At 39.7% G+C, this 16,565-nt stretch overlaps 1 protein-coding gene across 1 annotated transcript; it reads right to left on the reverse strand.

Moving 5' to 3' along the window:
* Positions 1-6,453: 6,453 nt before the first annotated feature.
* On the reverse strand, positions 6,454-12,335 carry LOC149811566 (small ribosomal subunit protein eS8). The gene is made up of 5 exons (XM_089993927.1): positions 12,271-12,335; positions 12,094-12,166; positions 11,665-11,995; positions 6,938-7,107; positions 6,454-6,855 (listed from the first exon to the last, which is right to left on the reverse strand). Exons 1-5 carry the CDS (start codon positions 12,272-12,274, stop codon positions 6,771-6,773), a joined length of 663 nt encoding a protein of 220 aa, XP_089850053.1. The 5' UTR covers positions 12,275-12,335; the 3' UTR covers positions 6,454-6,770.
* Positions 12,336-16,565: the final 4,230 nt, after the last annotated feature.

Consider the following 16,565-nt stretch of genomic DNA (forward strand, 5'->3'; position numbering starts at 1 on the left):
GGATGACAATAGACCGAGGAGAAACGGGGCTCTGCCCTGCCTCGCCCCCGTTTGGACTGGGGATGGAGGATATGAAACAGGGATGGAGGCGGAGATGGACTTATGCTTTCCCTTGCCCTGCCCCATCCCCATCCCCATCCCCATCCCCATCCTTCTAAGGGATGACAATAGACCGAGGAGAAATGGGGCTCCACCCTGCCTCGCCCCCGTTTGGATCGGGGATGGAGGTGGGGGTGAAAGTGAAAATCCATCATTGTGTGGGGATGAAGGTTCGGATTTTGAGACGGGGTGGTGGTGGAGATCATGTCCCCCGCCCCAGTCGGTTGCCATCCTTAGATGAACTTACTCTTACTTTGGCTGTCTTTGATCCTTGTTAAGAAAATCACTATTATAATCTTATACATATTATAAAAATTATATATATATATATATATATATATATATTCTAACTCTAACATAAAAACTTTTTTTTTTAATCTTTCATCTCTCCTTTCTTTTTTTTTCCTCTGAGGGTTCGTGCCAGCTCTCATTTGTCTCATTTTCTTCTTCTCCTTTCTCTAACGGTGGAAGGCAGCAACGGCCAGAAATAGGGTCTCAGTCCACCTCGCCCCCATTTGGATCAGAGATGAAGAACATGAAACAAAAAATGAACCAAGGATGAAGGTTAAAATCAAAACCCGTGCAAGGACAAAAACGGAGATTGAGGGCACGGGTCAAGAGTGGAGACCTTGTCCCTCTCCCCGCCCGTCTACTGCCACCCCTAAACAAATGGGTCCTTGAAATCTTTGGCAGACAAGCGAGACTTGGACTCGTTTTCAAGTGTAGAGTGACACCACAGGCGGCCAGCCAGCCAGGCTGTAAGATTGTCACGTATGAGTCCAAAACCACCTGTCCACTGTGACCATGTCAAGCGTCTAGAGCGTATTCATTGAAGATGCAACGTGGAAGAGTCATAATGATTAGTGTTGACTACAGCTATCAAGTTTGTTGTATATGACGAGGATCTGTTAAATATTTTACTGATTTTTATATTTTTGAGCTTGGTGTTTTTTAAAAGTGTCTAAAAGTCTCATGAGATTTTAAATCAAATCTAACACCAATGATATTTACTTTCTGAATCTTATTGATTATTTTTGAAGTTTGGGCTAACTCATTTTTTTAAAAAAGCTTACTTTTAAAGTAATGTGTCCAAAAAGTTTTACATGAGTTGCTTTTGAAGTACTGTTTAAATGAAATTCACTTTTTAAGTCTCATGTAATCACTAGGGACGGTAGTGGACCAGGAGAAAATGAGGCCCCACCGAGACTCACCCCGTTTGATTGGGGGTACGAAGGACATGAAACGAAGATTAAGGCAGGGGATGAAGGTTAAAATCCATCTCCACCTGGGGATGGAGGCAGGGATGGACGTACGCTTTTCCCTGCCCCGTATCTGTCTAGATCTCTGCCTTGCCCCGCTCTACCCTATCCTCCATCCTTTCAAGGGAGGCCCGCCCGGCCTCACCCCTGTTTGGACCAAGGATGAAGGATATGAAACGAGAATGAAGGTTAAAATCTATTCCCGTGGGAATGGAGGCATGGATGGAAGTTTGGGTTTTGAGACAAGGTGAAGGTGAAGACCTTGTCCCCCGCCACATCAATTGCCATTCCCTAGTGATGACTAGGGGTGGCAATCAGGTCGGGTTGGTGGGTCAGCATACCTCAACACAAACCTGACCCGTTTATTAAACTGGTCGGCTGTGGCAAACATGAACCTGACCTATTTATTAAACGGGTAACCCGACACGACCCGTTTAATAAACGGGTTGGGTCGGGTAAACAGGTTGGCGGGTTAGCGGGCGGGTCGGGTAAACGGGTTGGCAGGTCGGGTTCGGGTAAACGGGTTGACCTACCCGCCTAACCTGTTTATTAAACGGGTCAGCATACTCCTATCATGAACCCGACCCGTTTAATAAATGGGTTAGGCAGGTCAACCCGTTTATGACACAAACCCGTTTAAGCCAAACCCGAACCTGCCTAAGAGGCGGGTTGGCAGGTCGTGTCAAGTTTTGCCACCCCTAGTGATGACATGAGATGCAACACGTCTGTGGGTAAAAAGCTCAGACCCATGCTCAAGCTCAGCTTATTTATTTTCTCGGATGAGTTGAAACCAAGTCTAAACAGAACAAGTCCAAGCTAACTCGGTTCGTTGTAGAAAGCTGATCAAAACAGTTCGTGCATGTCCAAGTGCTGGGACATTGAAATTCCAAAACCCACTAATGTCAATGCTATGACAACTACATGATTTTAGATCCAAGGCTCAATGCTATTCAAACATAACGCCTACTTAGATTTTTTTTTTATTACAATTTTCGTGCTCTAAACATTATTCTCAGTTGAACGAGCTTTTTTTTTGCTAGCATTCTAAGAAAAACAAAGTTGTTAATTTTTTTGGCCTAAAGACGTGATAAAGTTGATGTATCCATGGATAGGGGTTGTCTCACCCGACCCATCAGGGTATACTCAAACCCAATAACAAATTACTGGGTTCTCGTTTTGTCGGATTATGAAAATGGAATCCCAAATTCAGATCCGCATAATTTTTAAATTTTATTTTTATTAAAAATACATATAAAATACTATGGTCAGGCTGGATACTTGGCAAAAAAACTGGGTCGGGTTAAGTATCCTGCAAAATTCATGACCTGAACCCAGTCCGCATTTGATCTGGTTTGCTTTGAGTTGGCCCATATATTATTTGGGTTGGTACTTCCATGCCCAAACCCAGGAATTCGGGTTCGGGTCAGGACTGGTACCCAATACAAACTGGACCCATGGACAGCCCTAGATAGGTCTGAAGAATGAACCAAGATGCACGTAGCTCAGCCTGATTCAGCTAGAGAATGATCTTACTAGGCTCATAAAAGATTTCCGGTTTCTTTTTTTTAGGAACTCGTATGCTGAATAAATGGAGCTTGAACAAGAGCTGCTCAATTCAGTTGGTCCAAGGTAGGCTCTTAAAATATATCATATAGCAATATACAAATAAATTTATTTTTTACTCATGACCATTGAGACGAGTTTGGGAGTTCACTTCACTTTAGGACCTGTTTGGAATCTGTAGCTGGGATGAGCGTTTATGGAGTTTATGCATTTGAAGAAGTGGCAGCTGCCAAATTCATAATTTAGTGTAAATACAAAAGAAAAAGGGCCTCACTTCCCATCCCAGCGCCGAGATTCCAAACAGGACCACCATGGTAGTTTGACCAAGATTTTACCAAATGCATAAACGCCCATCCCAGCGCCGAGATTCCAAACAGGACCACCGTGGTAGTTTGACCAAGATTTTACCAAATGCATAAACGCCCATCCCAGCGCCGAGATTCCAAACAGGACCACCGTGGTAGTTTGACCAAGATTTTACCAAATGCATAAACGCCCATCCCAGCGCCGAGATTCCAAACAGGACCACCGTGGTAGTTTGACCAAGATTTTACCAAATGAATAAACGCCCATCCCAGCGCCGAGATTCCAAACAGGACCACCATGGTAGTTTGACCAAACGCATAAACGCCCATCCCAGCGCCGAGATTCCAAATAGGCCCTTATCATTCTTCAAACAACATAAAGAAGGTTGTAGACTAGTTTTGGACTTCAATTCTGCCTCTTTTCGCTGTTCAAAGAACTACTTTTTTGTCAAATGCCCCTCAGTCTAGTGAGTCGACGTTTTTTGTCCACACATCCTGGGCTGTCCACAGACAGGACACCATGTCCTTGTGCACAGACATATAACCTCCCCCCGTCTCATGTACGATCCATAAAGTGTTAGCTAAACTTTTTGGATTCTCCTGTCACTGTGAACAAGTTCATTTCAATATCTCTCATGTACGACCCAATCAATTTGCACCAATAGCTCATGGAACGTCTTAGTTATGCTTGCTTGAGAGTGCGTTTGCATGTCAAAAGAAACAAATCTTCCAAGAAAAGCAAATCTGCAAGGATTTTAGTTCCTTTCATTTGCTTTCTGCAAGAATAAAAAATGTCATGTTTGTTTTATAGAAATCAAAGTGGCATGGATCTGCTTTCTAACGTTTGCAACTGCACTATAGAAAAATTGGACTCAAAGTAAGATCTTTAAATATCCAAATCCAACTAACATGGACATGGATCGGTTACCTGTGACAAGTATGAATACAAATAACTGGGATATGGATTTTTTCAAGCATATCCTCATGAAAGATCCAAATTTCAAATACAGTCTGGTTCTGGCTCCCGATCCATCTTAAACCTCAGTGTAGTTATGAATCTATTAAAGGCTTGCAAACCAAAGTGGTATTGAACCTATGAGAAATAAGTAAATATATCATTTTTCATTAAAAAAAGGATATGGCTGAAAAAAAAAAAGTTCACTTTTGTAAAATTGGAGTGAATGGTTTTTTCTTTTGACGTGAATTGAAGATGCAACTAAAGGCTCGAATCGAGGCAATGCAGATGATCATAAGGTGAAATTAGGGCAAGAATCTCCCAATAGAGAACTGCATCAGCTGAGAGTTACGGTGGTGTTAGGGTAAGGAAGCTTCTAGGGCAAGATTCCAAAGGTAGAAGGGATTTCGCTAAGCTCAGGCAGCAGTCCATGAGCAACATCGGCAGGAAAAGTGGAAGAGGCCACACCAAGAGAAAATGGTTGTGCGAGCCTAAGAGAGCTCATCGCAATAAAGAGGAAATACTGCACACGCAATTGTTTATCCGTGCATTTTGGCTGTTTCATGGAAATGTAATCCTTGCAAGAGCAAAGGATTTTATTTCTCGTGTTTGCATCTCCAACGCAGAAAGTGCACAGTTTTCTGTGACTTCCACTGAAAACGCATAAATTCTGTGACATGCAAACGGGCCCTGAAAGGGCATAAGAAATTACAGGGGTGACCCGGTGAAGTGAAAACAGTTGCAGATAAGTTCTACAGCAGTTTTTACGCTACAGAAATTTTTTTGTTAAACTTCTCCATGGTTACCGTGCATTGGTTTAGTTAGCATTAGTTACAGTAGGTAAATTAGGTAAATTTCCTTTCATGAGTTAAGACTTACGGTACAATTGGAAGGCTAAATCTGTTGCGATCTGGCCTAATTGTTGAAACTTAATTGTTGCAACTTACGGAAGTGTATCTCTGGCAGCCTCACCGACCCCTAACAATCAGGGATGACTGATCAAGGAATGCTGTATTATATATTTCAATAGTGCAGGATGAAAATTATCATTTTTGGCTCCCATGCCTTGGGATGTTTTGGGAGGCCTTGCAATGAGATGAAAACACGGTTTCAGTGTGATGTTGAGAGATGGAATTGGCTCCCAAAAAGCAAGAGTGTGAGAGCACGGCAGAAACCACAACACAACCTCCATTTCAAGGCTCCCAAATTTGGCCTTACATGCATTAATCACCATCACCATGGGGACCATCCACTCTTACAAATGAGAACGTTTGAAAGCTAGAAAGATGTAGGAAAAGTGCAGCAAAAAATCTGTATGGATTTTTTCAACCCTTACAAATGAGTCTTTTTTGCCAAGAGAGTTTTTCTAAAAAAGCAGAGGCAAGGTACAAGGTCTCCACCCCCACCCAGTCTCAAAATCCTCCTCCATTCCTGCACAGCTTTTGATTTTAACCTCCATTCCCGGTCCAAACAGGGTAAGGCGGGACAGGACAGGGCAAGGCAGAGATCAGTATGAGAACAGAGCAAGAAAAAGTGTAAGTCCATAGCCATACAGAGCGAGGCAGGGCAGGGGCCCATTCTCCTCCAGTCCACTACCATCCCTAATGGAAAGGGATGGACGGTTTCTAACCAGAATAAAATTTATTTTTACACTACCCACCACCATCACCACCTTTTTACTCATCTCTCAAATTTTCACATTTTCTCACTCTGTTTTTTTCTCATGCTGCACAAACAAGTAAGCGAAAAACTTTCTTTTGAAAAACTTCTCATAGGCAAAACTTTCTCTTCCTATGAGAGTTTTTCTGTCTTCCAAACGTGCCCTTAAAGAAGCATCTCATTTGTATTAAAATAAGAAAACTCCATTTTCTCATAAGCCATTCCTGTCAGAGTAGTTTGTCTGGATCATCGTGTGAATCCAATCAAATCCAATTCAGTGTCCAGAATATCAGATCTGGAGACCCATGTGGTGCACAGCCTAGGAACATCTAAAAGTTTGAGACCAATATCAGGATTTTCTCATTATGGGAAAATCTCAAGCAAAAATAAATAGAACTTCTCAAAGAAATCTTGGCAAATATAAAATACAAAAATATAAATATGGAAAATAAATGTACAACATTTAATATTGTTAAAAGTGAATTCTACCGGGTAAATATTAATGTAATATTCTCAAATCGGGAAGATTTGCAAGTGTGGAGGAGCCTGTTCTGAGCGTGTATCAAATTCAGTACATTATATCATTAACTTGTTTCTTGCATTGTCATCCCCTGCCATGCTAAACTCCATACATTATATAATAACTGCTTCATAGCACAGAGAGTGCAACAAAAGCAATTCATAAGGGGAACATGAAAGCAAAAGCTATCGGGCAGTAAATAAATTTACTGAAAGAAGACCTACTGAATTTAAAACCACAAAGAAGCCTATGTCCATAGAAAGGAAATCACTCTAATCTCTCAGAAACTCTCAAAGTTTACATCACGGGAACAAAAACTTCAATCCTAGAATTACCAATTCATAAGTGGAGAGCATCTTTAACTTGAGGGAATGAAGAAAAGGGGGCAAAATTCAGGATCCTGAAGTTGCTCAAGCAGCACCAGCTCCACCTTTGCCCTTCTTCCTCTGAATCTTCTTCATGTAGAACTCTAGTTCCTTACCCTCAAGTATGTATCTATCATCCAAAACACAGCCAATCAATAACAGAAAAAAGATTAAAACATCTCCAGCCAATCATGTGCAGAAAAATCACTCACCCATCAGCTCGTCCGCATTGTCCAGGGCGAGATGAGAGGCAAGCCAATAATCTGCCTGAACTGAATTGTTCCTCAATATGAGGATCAAGTTTATGTCCCTCCTGACGCTTTGTGAGCTTTCTCGTGAGATGGTTGCTTTTCTTGGTTTCCTGTGTTGCATCTTCAGCCTCCTGCACATATCCAAAAGCCAACAGAGTTAGAAGACCAGTTGTTTGGAGGCCTTTCAACCAACCAATGTGATCCGGGTGAGCATCTTTTGCTAGTGGGGTTGGAAAAACTGGCAACTAGAGCTCAGGAACAGAAAAAAGGCTCGAACATCAAAAAGAGAAAACATGTTTCTGAAACACACTTATGCAGGCTGGTGAAATTTTTGACAATGATGGGCAAGGTATAGTAGTGCAGAAGCTCGGCCTAATGTAAAGCCACTCGTTCAGCAACAGTGACAGTATGACAAGATATGTAGTAGAAGCATAACAAATATCAACACCATAAACACTACACAACTTTATAGCACAGACAGGAAGACAAGACGACGATTTTGCAGAAGATAATTTCACTGCCCTTATGATTGTCAATGCATCCGAGAATACTGTTAGAATACATAAGCAAACCTAGACAACTTTTACACTACTGAACTTGTTGACTGGCCACACTGCAAAAAATGAAAAAAAAACTTCATGTCCAATAGATCATAATAAATGCAGAGAAGTCCCTGTACCACCAAAACCTATTTCTTCAAATAACATTTGCAACACACACAAAGATGCATTAGGGATGATTGGTAGTTGGTACCACATACAAACAAACTCACCCCCACCCAATATGTGCAGAAACTTCTCCAGAACAATGCTTTGATCTATAAGATATATTTTGTGGCCGGATTTGTTAATCATAATGGTTGGTATCTTCAATGCAGTGTTGGCCACGGGCATGCAGGCATGCCAACATGCATGCACATACACACATATGTTCAAATTCATTATCGACATTATTGGTAGCTACAATTTGCATGCTCATAGTAGAGCATCACAAAAATTTACTATTAAAAGCACAAATATCATGCAAATTATATCTCTGGATAATTATATATTTTTGGATAAAACATCAAACAGAAAATGATCTAGATCATCCTAACCACCTAACATCTATCTAAGAAAACGCCTTCGCAGACATTCGAAATTATAGAAATATGCCCCTAATAAATCCCCTCAACATGTGCCCTGTGAAGGATTTCCAAAATTATTAAGTACATTCAAGCATGTAATACAAGTAGGAATAAAGATTATTTTGGAAATTTGCAAGTCAATTGAATGTATAGCACTAGTTGATACAGAACACAGACTGTGAATTGAATTTGGGCTTTTATGGATCATAAACCGTGATCCTTATCATCGTCACCAACACCACAAAACAACATCACCAGGCCTTATTGCATCTATATGAAATAGCCTTTAGAACACTATCTTAACACAGATACCAGGCTGATGAAATTTGAAATCGTGGATATAATTGATAGATTTTAAGAGCATGAACTTTAGGTAAAAAATTACAAAAAAGATTTTCAATCTTATATGTTTCCAATGAGGGTTTTTTGTTCATCCTAATGTTATGTACTTATTAACAAATATAATAAACACATCTGATAACTTTCATATGCACTAATAGTGAGATCATATAGAAACTGTGTTCAATCATCAAGGGCACATTTGGTACAATCTTGATTTCTTCTCAACAAAACTAAGTTAGTTTAATTCCTATGGTATACGATGTACCAAATAATTAAGGGAACCAAAAGCAACACCATTACATGTTGCTCATCTTAAAACTGCGAGAACAATGACCCACTGCTAGTATTTTGACCAGTGTTGTGAGAGGTGTGTACGCCTCAGTACCTGAAGCGTACGCCTCAGAGGCGAAGCACAACCTCAAAGTACCGAAGCACCGTAGTAAAGCGTTTGCAGACTGAAGCGCACACTTCAAATGAGTGAAGCGTGCACCTCGCTTCGAGGCCCGCTTCGATTCTAAGGCATAAGCATCATGTACAGCCCACAAATATAAAACACTGAAGAGGGGGAGCGTGAGGGTCTCTTTTAAACCTTCATCCCCCCTTTCTTCTCACCTCCCCTCTCTCTCTCGTCTCGCAGGACAAGAAAATTGCAACTTTCACGACATGGTTCTAGATTTTCTCCAGTATAAGATAAAAAAGGTGAGACTTCCACCCCTGCCTCACCGCGTTGAGGTCGGCGACGCACGACTTCCACCCCGATAACTATCTCGGTGAAGGTGGCTATGGGCATGTTTACAAGGTACTGAATCAATCTTTGGATTTTTTTTTTATGAATGCCCAGATGGGGAAGAACGCCGTCTTCATAGGGCCTGGAGGAGGGAGAAAATGGGGTACTTTTTTCTTTTTTGCTTTGTTGGTGGTTTTGGTTTTGATGATTTGTGGGGATGATGATCAGGGGAAGTTGAAGGATGGGAGGGACATCGCGGTGAAGAAGTTGTCGCACGCGTCGAGGCAGGGGAAGAAGGAGTTCAAGAACGAGGCGACCCTCCTCTCCCGTGTGCAGCACCGAAACATCGTCAACTTGCTCGGCTACTGCACCGAGGGCATCGAGAAGATCCTCGTCTACGAGTACGTTGCCAATGAGAGCCTTGACAAGCTCCTCTTTGTTACCTACTCCCTCCTCTTCATCATCCTCCATTTGTTTTTTGTTTTTTTGTTTTTTTCTTTGTTAATTTTTCTTCTCTGTTCTGTTGGTCCTCTCTAATTGAGAACATAAATGCCCACTCATATTCGTTTTACTTCTTTCTGCAATCTGGTTGTCTGCTTTTCTTCCTCTTATTCTTCTACAGAAAAATCATGTTGGTTGGTTGCTAAATTATGTTGGTTTTTCCTCTCTGTTGTGTTTGTCCTCGCTAATTGAGAACGTAAATGCCCACTTGTATTCATTTTTGCTTCTTTCTTCAATCTGGTTGTATGCTTTTGTTCTTCTTATCCTTCTACAGAAAAAACATGTTGGTTGGTTGCTAAATTATGCTGTTTTTCCCTCTCTAAGTGAGAACATAAATGCCACTCATATTCGTTTTACTTGTTTCTGCAATCTGGTCATCTGCTTTTCTTCCTCTTATTCTTCTACATAAAAATAATGTTGGTTGGTTGCCCTATGATTTTTGCAATTGGTGTTTGCTAACTGTAGTAATTATGCATTCACATGCCCTTTTAGATGCTTTTCTTTTAGTGTGCTTACTTGGTTTCTTTTAGAATAATTGCAGTATTATAAATGATGGGACTTGTACAAATAATGAGTTCAATGATATGTATTTGGTAACAACATTGGAACCTATTCCTCTTTCTTCTTTTAGTCTTCAGGTGAACAAATTTGTGGAGAAAACTAAGTTGTGCTTTCATATTGCCTGTTTCTATCACATGATCTTTTGTCTAATTTGCTATTACATGGTCTTTTATCTAATTTGTTTTTTATACAAGCTCGTAGCCATTTTCTGTTGATGAAAGCTTTGGTCATTATAGGGCTTGCTTTAATGCTGATATTGAGAACATGATAGATGTGGACATGATGGAATATGTTATGTAACAAACTTTACATTGTGCATTTTTCAATGACATTTAACCCTAATGACTTAACTCCTTCCAAATGGCCAAAGATTATGGCCAGTGATCTGTATGTGTAAGGTTTGATTGAACCCCTGATACAGGCCTAAGAGAGAAAATGCCTTGTATTTTGGACATTACTTTTGGGTTTATATTTTCGAGCATCACCTGCTTTTCAGTGTCACTACGTATGCATGATAGAAGCTGATTGCTCATTACACACTCTGATTGCTCATTACACACTTTCAAATCTGTGTCAACTTGAAACAGTAAATCACAACCTCTCTCTCTCTCTCTCTCAGTGTTACAACTATTATGTATACTCATTTTGTAATTGTATGCATAACTCATTTTCGCTTCTTATTTCATTATTTTATTAATATTATATATTTTATTATTTTGATCATGAAGCTTAGGCTTCAACGCCTCGCTTCATAACAGGATCAACGCCTCGCTTCGCCTCATCGCATTTAACAACCTTGATTTTGACAACTCTTGATACGATTTTGACTCAAGATTGCGACACTTTCAAAAAAAAATTTGTTGGCACCTCAAGCTTTACTTGACGCTCTAATCCCACACAACAAAAGCAAGAACATGTGAAGGGCCTTCCGATAATGCAAGAAAATCACATCACCCCAGAAAAAAGAAACACGGTTTAATGATTTAAGTAAAATTAAGACCACATATCCGTTCAAATCTATTCTAAAAGACCGCCTTTGGATCTAAGATGCAAAAAAAAATCACAGCGCATTTGTATATAGTGGAAAAAAAGATGAAACAGCGTTGATTTAGTAAACATAAAACAGGAAAATGAGCACATCATAAGGTTTAAAAAAAATAGAAGACTATTTCTGCATGCAGAAACGCCAACCATTTGTCAACTGCAGATATAAACAAGACACGGAATTTCCATATCCTTAGCACCCAATTCTAGAAGCATAAAAAATCATCAATCTCTACAGTTAATAGAAATTTCAGGAGAAACATAATCATGCATTCTAAAAGAAATCGAAACAACAACATGCCATAAAATACACAAAATAAAAACCCCCACCGCGATAAGAAACAGACAGAATGTGGAGGAAGAAAAAGGGAAAAAAAAGAAGCTCACCTCTCCCTCCTTCTTGGCGCTGGCGGCCTTCTTCTTGCGGCCGATATCGATCCCGTAGTGTTGGTTGTACCAGAGCTTGAATGGCGCCGCGTCGACCTGAACAATGGCGCTCTTCACCAGCGTCTGCGTCCGCACGAGCTCGTTGTTCGACGCGTTGTAGACGACGTCGAGGATTCGGGTCTTGCGGGTGACGGCCTCGCTGCCCCATGAGTAGTTGCCGGAATCGAGACGCAGGGCTCTCCACTTCACGTTCCCCCCTCGAACCCTAACCCTCCGCACCGTCTTGTTGCTCGACAGCTTCGTCATCGCCGGCTGCCGTCCGAGCTCGTACCTGGACCCAAACCCCAAATATTACGCACCAGAGACTCTAAAAACGAGATCGAACCAAATCGGAAGAGAGAAAGAGATAGAGAGAGGGGTGAGACTTACTTTCTCTTCTTCCTCCACGCCTTCTTCTTCCCTCCGGTGGCGCGCCTCTTGTGCATAGAGTCCCGAGAGATACCTGCAGAACAATCGGACGGCCATGATCGAATAACAGAAGGATCAGAAATCGAAAGAAAGACAACAGTTGCTGCAGATTCAGAGATTAGCGTTAAACTTTAGTACCCATCTTGACGACGAAGAAACTCTCTCTCTCTCTCTCTCTCTCTCTCTCTCTCTCTCTCTCCTATATGCTAAATGAGAGAGATACACATTAGGGTTTGGGGGCTTAATTGGAAAACCCTAGAAAGTGTCAGCTTTTCTTAGTAAATTACAAAACTATCCTTCGCCGCCAATGGGTCGGGGTCTGGACATGGATCTATTAAGCTAGACACGGAACCGGATGATTCGAACCAGGCGACGAGCTCGAAAGAGCTTAAAACAGCCAAGTATTCAAAGTGAGCAAAATGTACATAAGCTCAAAACTTATCTGATGCTAAAATAGGAAACAAAGACTAAAAATAATTAAAAATGTATATAATATAGTGAGTAATTTCTCATAATTTTTTTTTTTCAAAATACTTAAATATCATGGTAAAAACACACGACCATTTCATTTTGAATATAAATGACGTTTTCAAAATTATATTTTAGTAGATAATCGGCCCCGCCCACATGGCCAGGCCCTATAATATAACTCAAATGGTAAAAAAAAAAGTTTACATCATATACACTTTTATCAAAATTAAAAGTAAAAATAATGAAAATTAAAAAAAATATTGATAATTTTAAAATATTATAAAATTATTTCATTTTATTGTTATTAAAAAGGGGGAGAAAGACATTTTGAAGAGAAAGAGAAAGTTTTCTTATTTGATGCCTAAAAAGAACGGGGGAGAGACCCTTTAGGGCACCCTAGACATCAAAATTTGATGATGCCTAAATGTTAATATTTTTCACTAGTGTTTACAGGTGTTAAGTAGGAATCAGTCACCCTTCCATCTAGAGGATAGTTTTTTGAATTGTCGTTCATTACTGGATGAAAGAATGGAACATTGTTCGTTACGGGATAGAAAAATAGAGCATCATCTGCTGGACGAAGGCACAGTCCTTTCGTGGTCTATTGTACCAAACATATAGATAAGTCATGGTTTATCTCTATCTCATCATATTCAGGGTAGAAAAACTCTTCTTGGATGAGTTTTTATACGAGAAGACTCATTTGGATAGGTCTTACCCTCCTCTAAGATAGACTTAGATCTATCAGGGATCGGATCTAGACCCAAAAAATTCAGTAATTCATATCCTATTCTGAATTCTATAAATAGGGACTCACCCTTATACCTTGATTATCTAAAAATTTGATACCCAAGTGTTGGGTCTGTAAGATCAAGCCTACTTGAACCCTACTGACACTCTGTCCTGACGCTATTGAAGAGCATTCATACCTACATAGAGGTGTTTACGAATGAAAATGAGCTTGAACGATAAAACAGACTCGCTAGTTTGAAAAAAGTATTTTTCAAATCCCTAATTTGTTTATTCTAATTTTATTTATTCTTTTGATTAGGTGTTTATATACATTTTTTTATTTTTATTTGCATATTGGAATCCATGGTGGTGTGATTCAAGTTATGGAGATCGAGAAACCTGCCTCGTCTTTATATTCTCGTCAGGTGAAGAACACTCAAAGCTTGCAAACAACGTCCCTATAATTTCAAAAAGAATTTTATAAATCCAGGTAAGTCCTACCATTCGCAGCCTCAAAATATTTTTACCAACAGTTTTGATGATCGTGATGGGACATTGTACTTTTTTTTTCATAGCTAGAATTGCATTGCGGAGAGATTTTGAGCCCTAACGAGCTCAAAATCTTCATCCTTTTGGATTTCTGTCTCTGTCTAGATGGCAAACCCAACTTTGTCATCTGCTGACTGCCATTTGCTGCATTTGGTCATCCGCTGACCGTCGTTCACCAACTTTTGGTCATCCACTGACAGCCATTTGCAAACTCACGTGTTTGCATATCGGTCATCTGACAACGTTTTTCATAGGGTTCCGTTTTGCCAGATGACACTATTTGGTAACCTTTGGTCATTTGTTGGCAAGAAGTGTCGTCCACAGACCCCCACCGCTTGTAGGATTTGTCATTCACTGACAAGCAATGCCATATGCAGACCCTCACATCTGCAGGTTCTATCATCCGCTGACAGACAGTATCGTTTGCAACCACTTATGTCTGCAGGCTCTATCGTCCACTAACAGACAGTGTCATCTGCAGACCCTCACATTTGTAGGCTCTGTCATCTGCTGACAGGCAGTGCCATCTTCAAACCCTTGTGTATGTAGATTTTGTTGCCTGGTAGGACTTTGTCGCCCAAACGCGTTGCTTTCGTTTGCTTCTTTTTGTTAGATTTTTTGTTTAATTTTTTTCTTAGTCGATTTATTTTGTGACTAAGTTGCTTTGTATTGGATTCATACATCAACATTAGGTTTAAGCTTATTGCATTTTAGAAACCCTTGCTAGTGAAAATAAATGCTCACTTAAAAAATAGAAAAACACAACCTCATTTTTTTGTCTTCCTCTTTCTTAGGAAAAGAATTATTCTTCTATTGCAAATTTTTTTAAAAATCTCTTATCCTATCATTTGGTTCCTCGATTCCTCTATTAGTATTCTTAAGTTGTTAGCTTGAATATATCAGTGGTGGTACCATTGGAGTCATATATTTCACACTAGTACCCTTAAGTTGACCCAAAAGAGAATTCTGAAGCCTTAGAACCTGAAGAGACTTCGCAGACCAGTGAATATAGCTTTTTAGGGTACCCATTATTTTGAAAATCTCTCATTACTTATTATGGATATGTGTGAACCAATTGTTTGGGTATAATGCATATTCGATCCAAAACTTGCAAACTCCAAATCCAATCCATCCTAGATGAACTATCTCTTGGGAATCTCACGTACAGGCTGCCACCCTATATGGTGTCAAACGTCATATTCAATGAGGATTTTGAAGAAGGGATCCATACTAACATCCCTGAAGAGTTTATGAACGATGAAAAATGGGAAAATACTCTGATGTTTCTTGAGTGCGGATCACATACCCTCATCGATCTCATAAAATCCCCCATGTGGGTTATGAGATAGGTAGTTTTAACACGGATGAGTCTACAAAAAGATGAATCCTTGAGACCTTGCATTTTAAAGCTTGGTTCGAAGAAAGATACCTTCACCAGTCTTGTAAAGTCTCTCATACGGGTTACGAGATGGATAGTTCTAGCACAAGTGAGTCCACTAGGAGACAGACCCCTAGGACCTCGGATTTCAAAGCTTGTTTCAAAGAAAGGGATACGCTAGCATAAGCAAAACACAATATTGAAATGATGGAGAAAAAGATTAGAGAAATCTAATAGTAGTTGGAATGAGAACAAACACAAGCCAAAAGAAGAGTCCGAAGAGTCTAGAAATCCGAACATGAAATGACACGCACCAACAAAGAGATTAGAAGGTCCATATAGACTCTAGAACCACAAGAAGAAAGAGTATAGTGAGTGGGGAGAGTTTCAAGTATATAATGTAGAGAGGAGAGTTATAAATTCAGACAAACTCATCCAGTCTAAACCATGTTGTCCGAGTCAGACAGAAAGATCAAATGACTCGAAGGCATGGTCTAAAGCCCAACATCAAGAATAAGACATATGGACATGGACCAAAGAGAATACTCCATGAATGACTTCTTGCCAAGGAGATACGATAATGAGGATGATGAGATCCCTCTAAAATTCTTAAAGTTTAACGAAAAGGATGACACAATGACTCATGTGTTCTTATTTATGGTAAGTATGGTCAAATATCAAAACAACAACAAGAGGCTAATTAATTGGTTCCCTGAAAGCCTGAAGAGAGAGGCATTGAAATGATTTGCCATGCTGAACCTCTAAAACGTCAAAGAATTTAAGCAGGTCATCAACATGTTTATGAAACTGTTCAGATTTAATGTTGAAGTCATTCCTACCATAAGTCAGCTTTAAGACTTGAAGCAAAAGAAAGATAAAGGTGCCCATGAGTTTATAAACCGATGACAGTTCATGGCCAGCAGGATGAAGGAGTCCATCTCAGACTCTCAAGAATTGGTCATCCTTATGAACAACTTCTCTCAACCTCTACGGAGCTTGATTAGCATGGTTCAGTTTGAAACGTATGCCGAACTCATCAAGAAGGTTGTAATACTCCAAAATTTTTACCCCCAAAAAAATTATATATATTTTAAAAATCAGTAGAAACAACATTTTTCTTTGGGTTAAACATTTTAGGCGGGTTATAAAATGAACAATCATCATAACTAAATTAAAATATGAATAACATTCACTATTAAAATTTAATTCAGTCTCACTAATTTAAAATTCATATCAGAGCATTTTTAATCTAAAATAACAATAAATATTTTTCTAAAACTATATTAAAAAAAATGATTGGTTG

This window comes from Nuphar pumila, chromosome 17 (genome assembly GCF_984573655.1).
Source record: "Nuphar pumila chromosome 17, dmNupPumi1.hap1.1, whole genome shotgun sequence".
Lineage (NCBI taxonomy): Eukaryota > Viridiplantae > Streptophyta > Magnoliopsida > Nymphaeales > Nymphaeaceae > Nuphar > Nuphar pumila.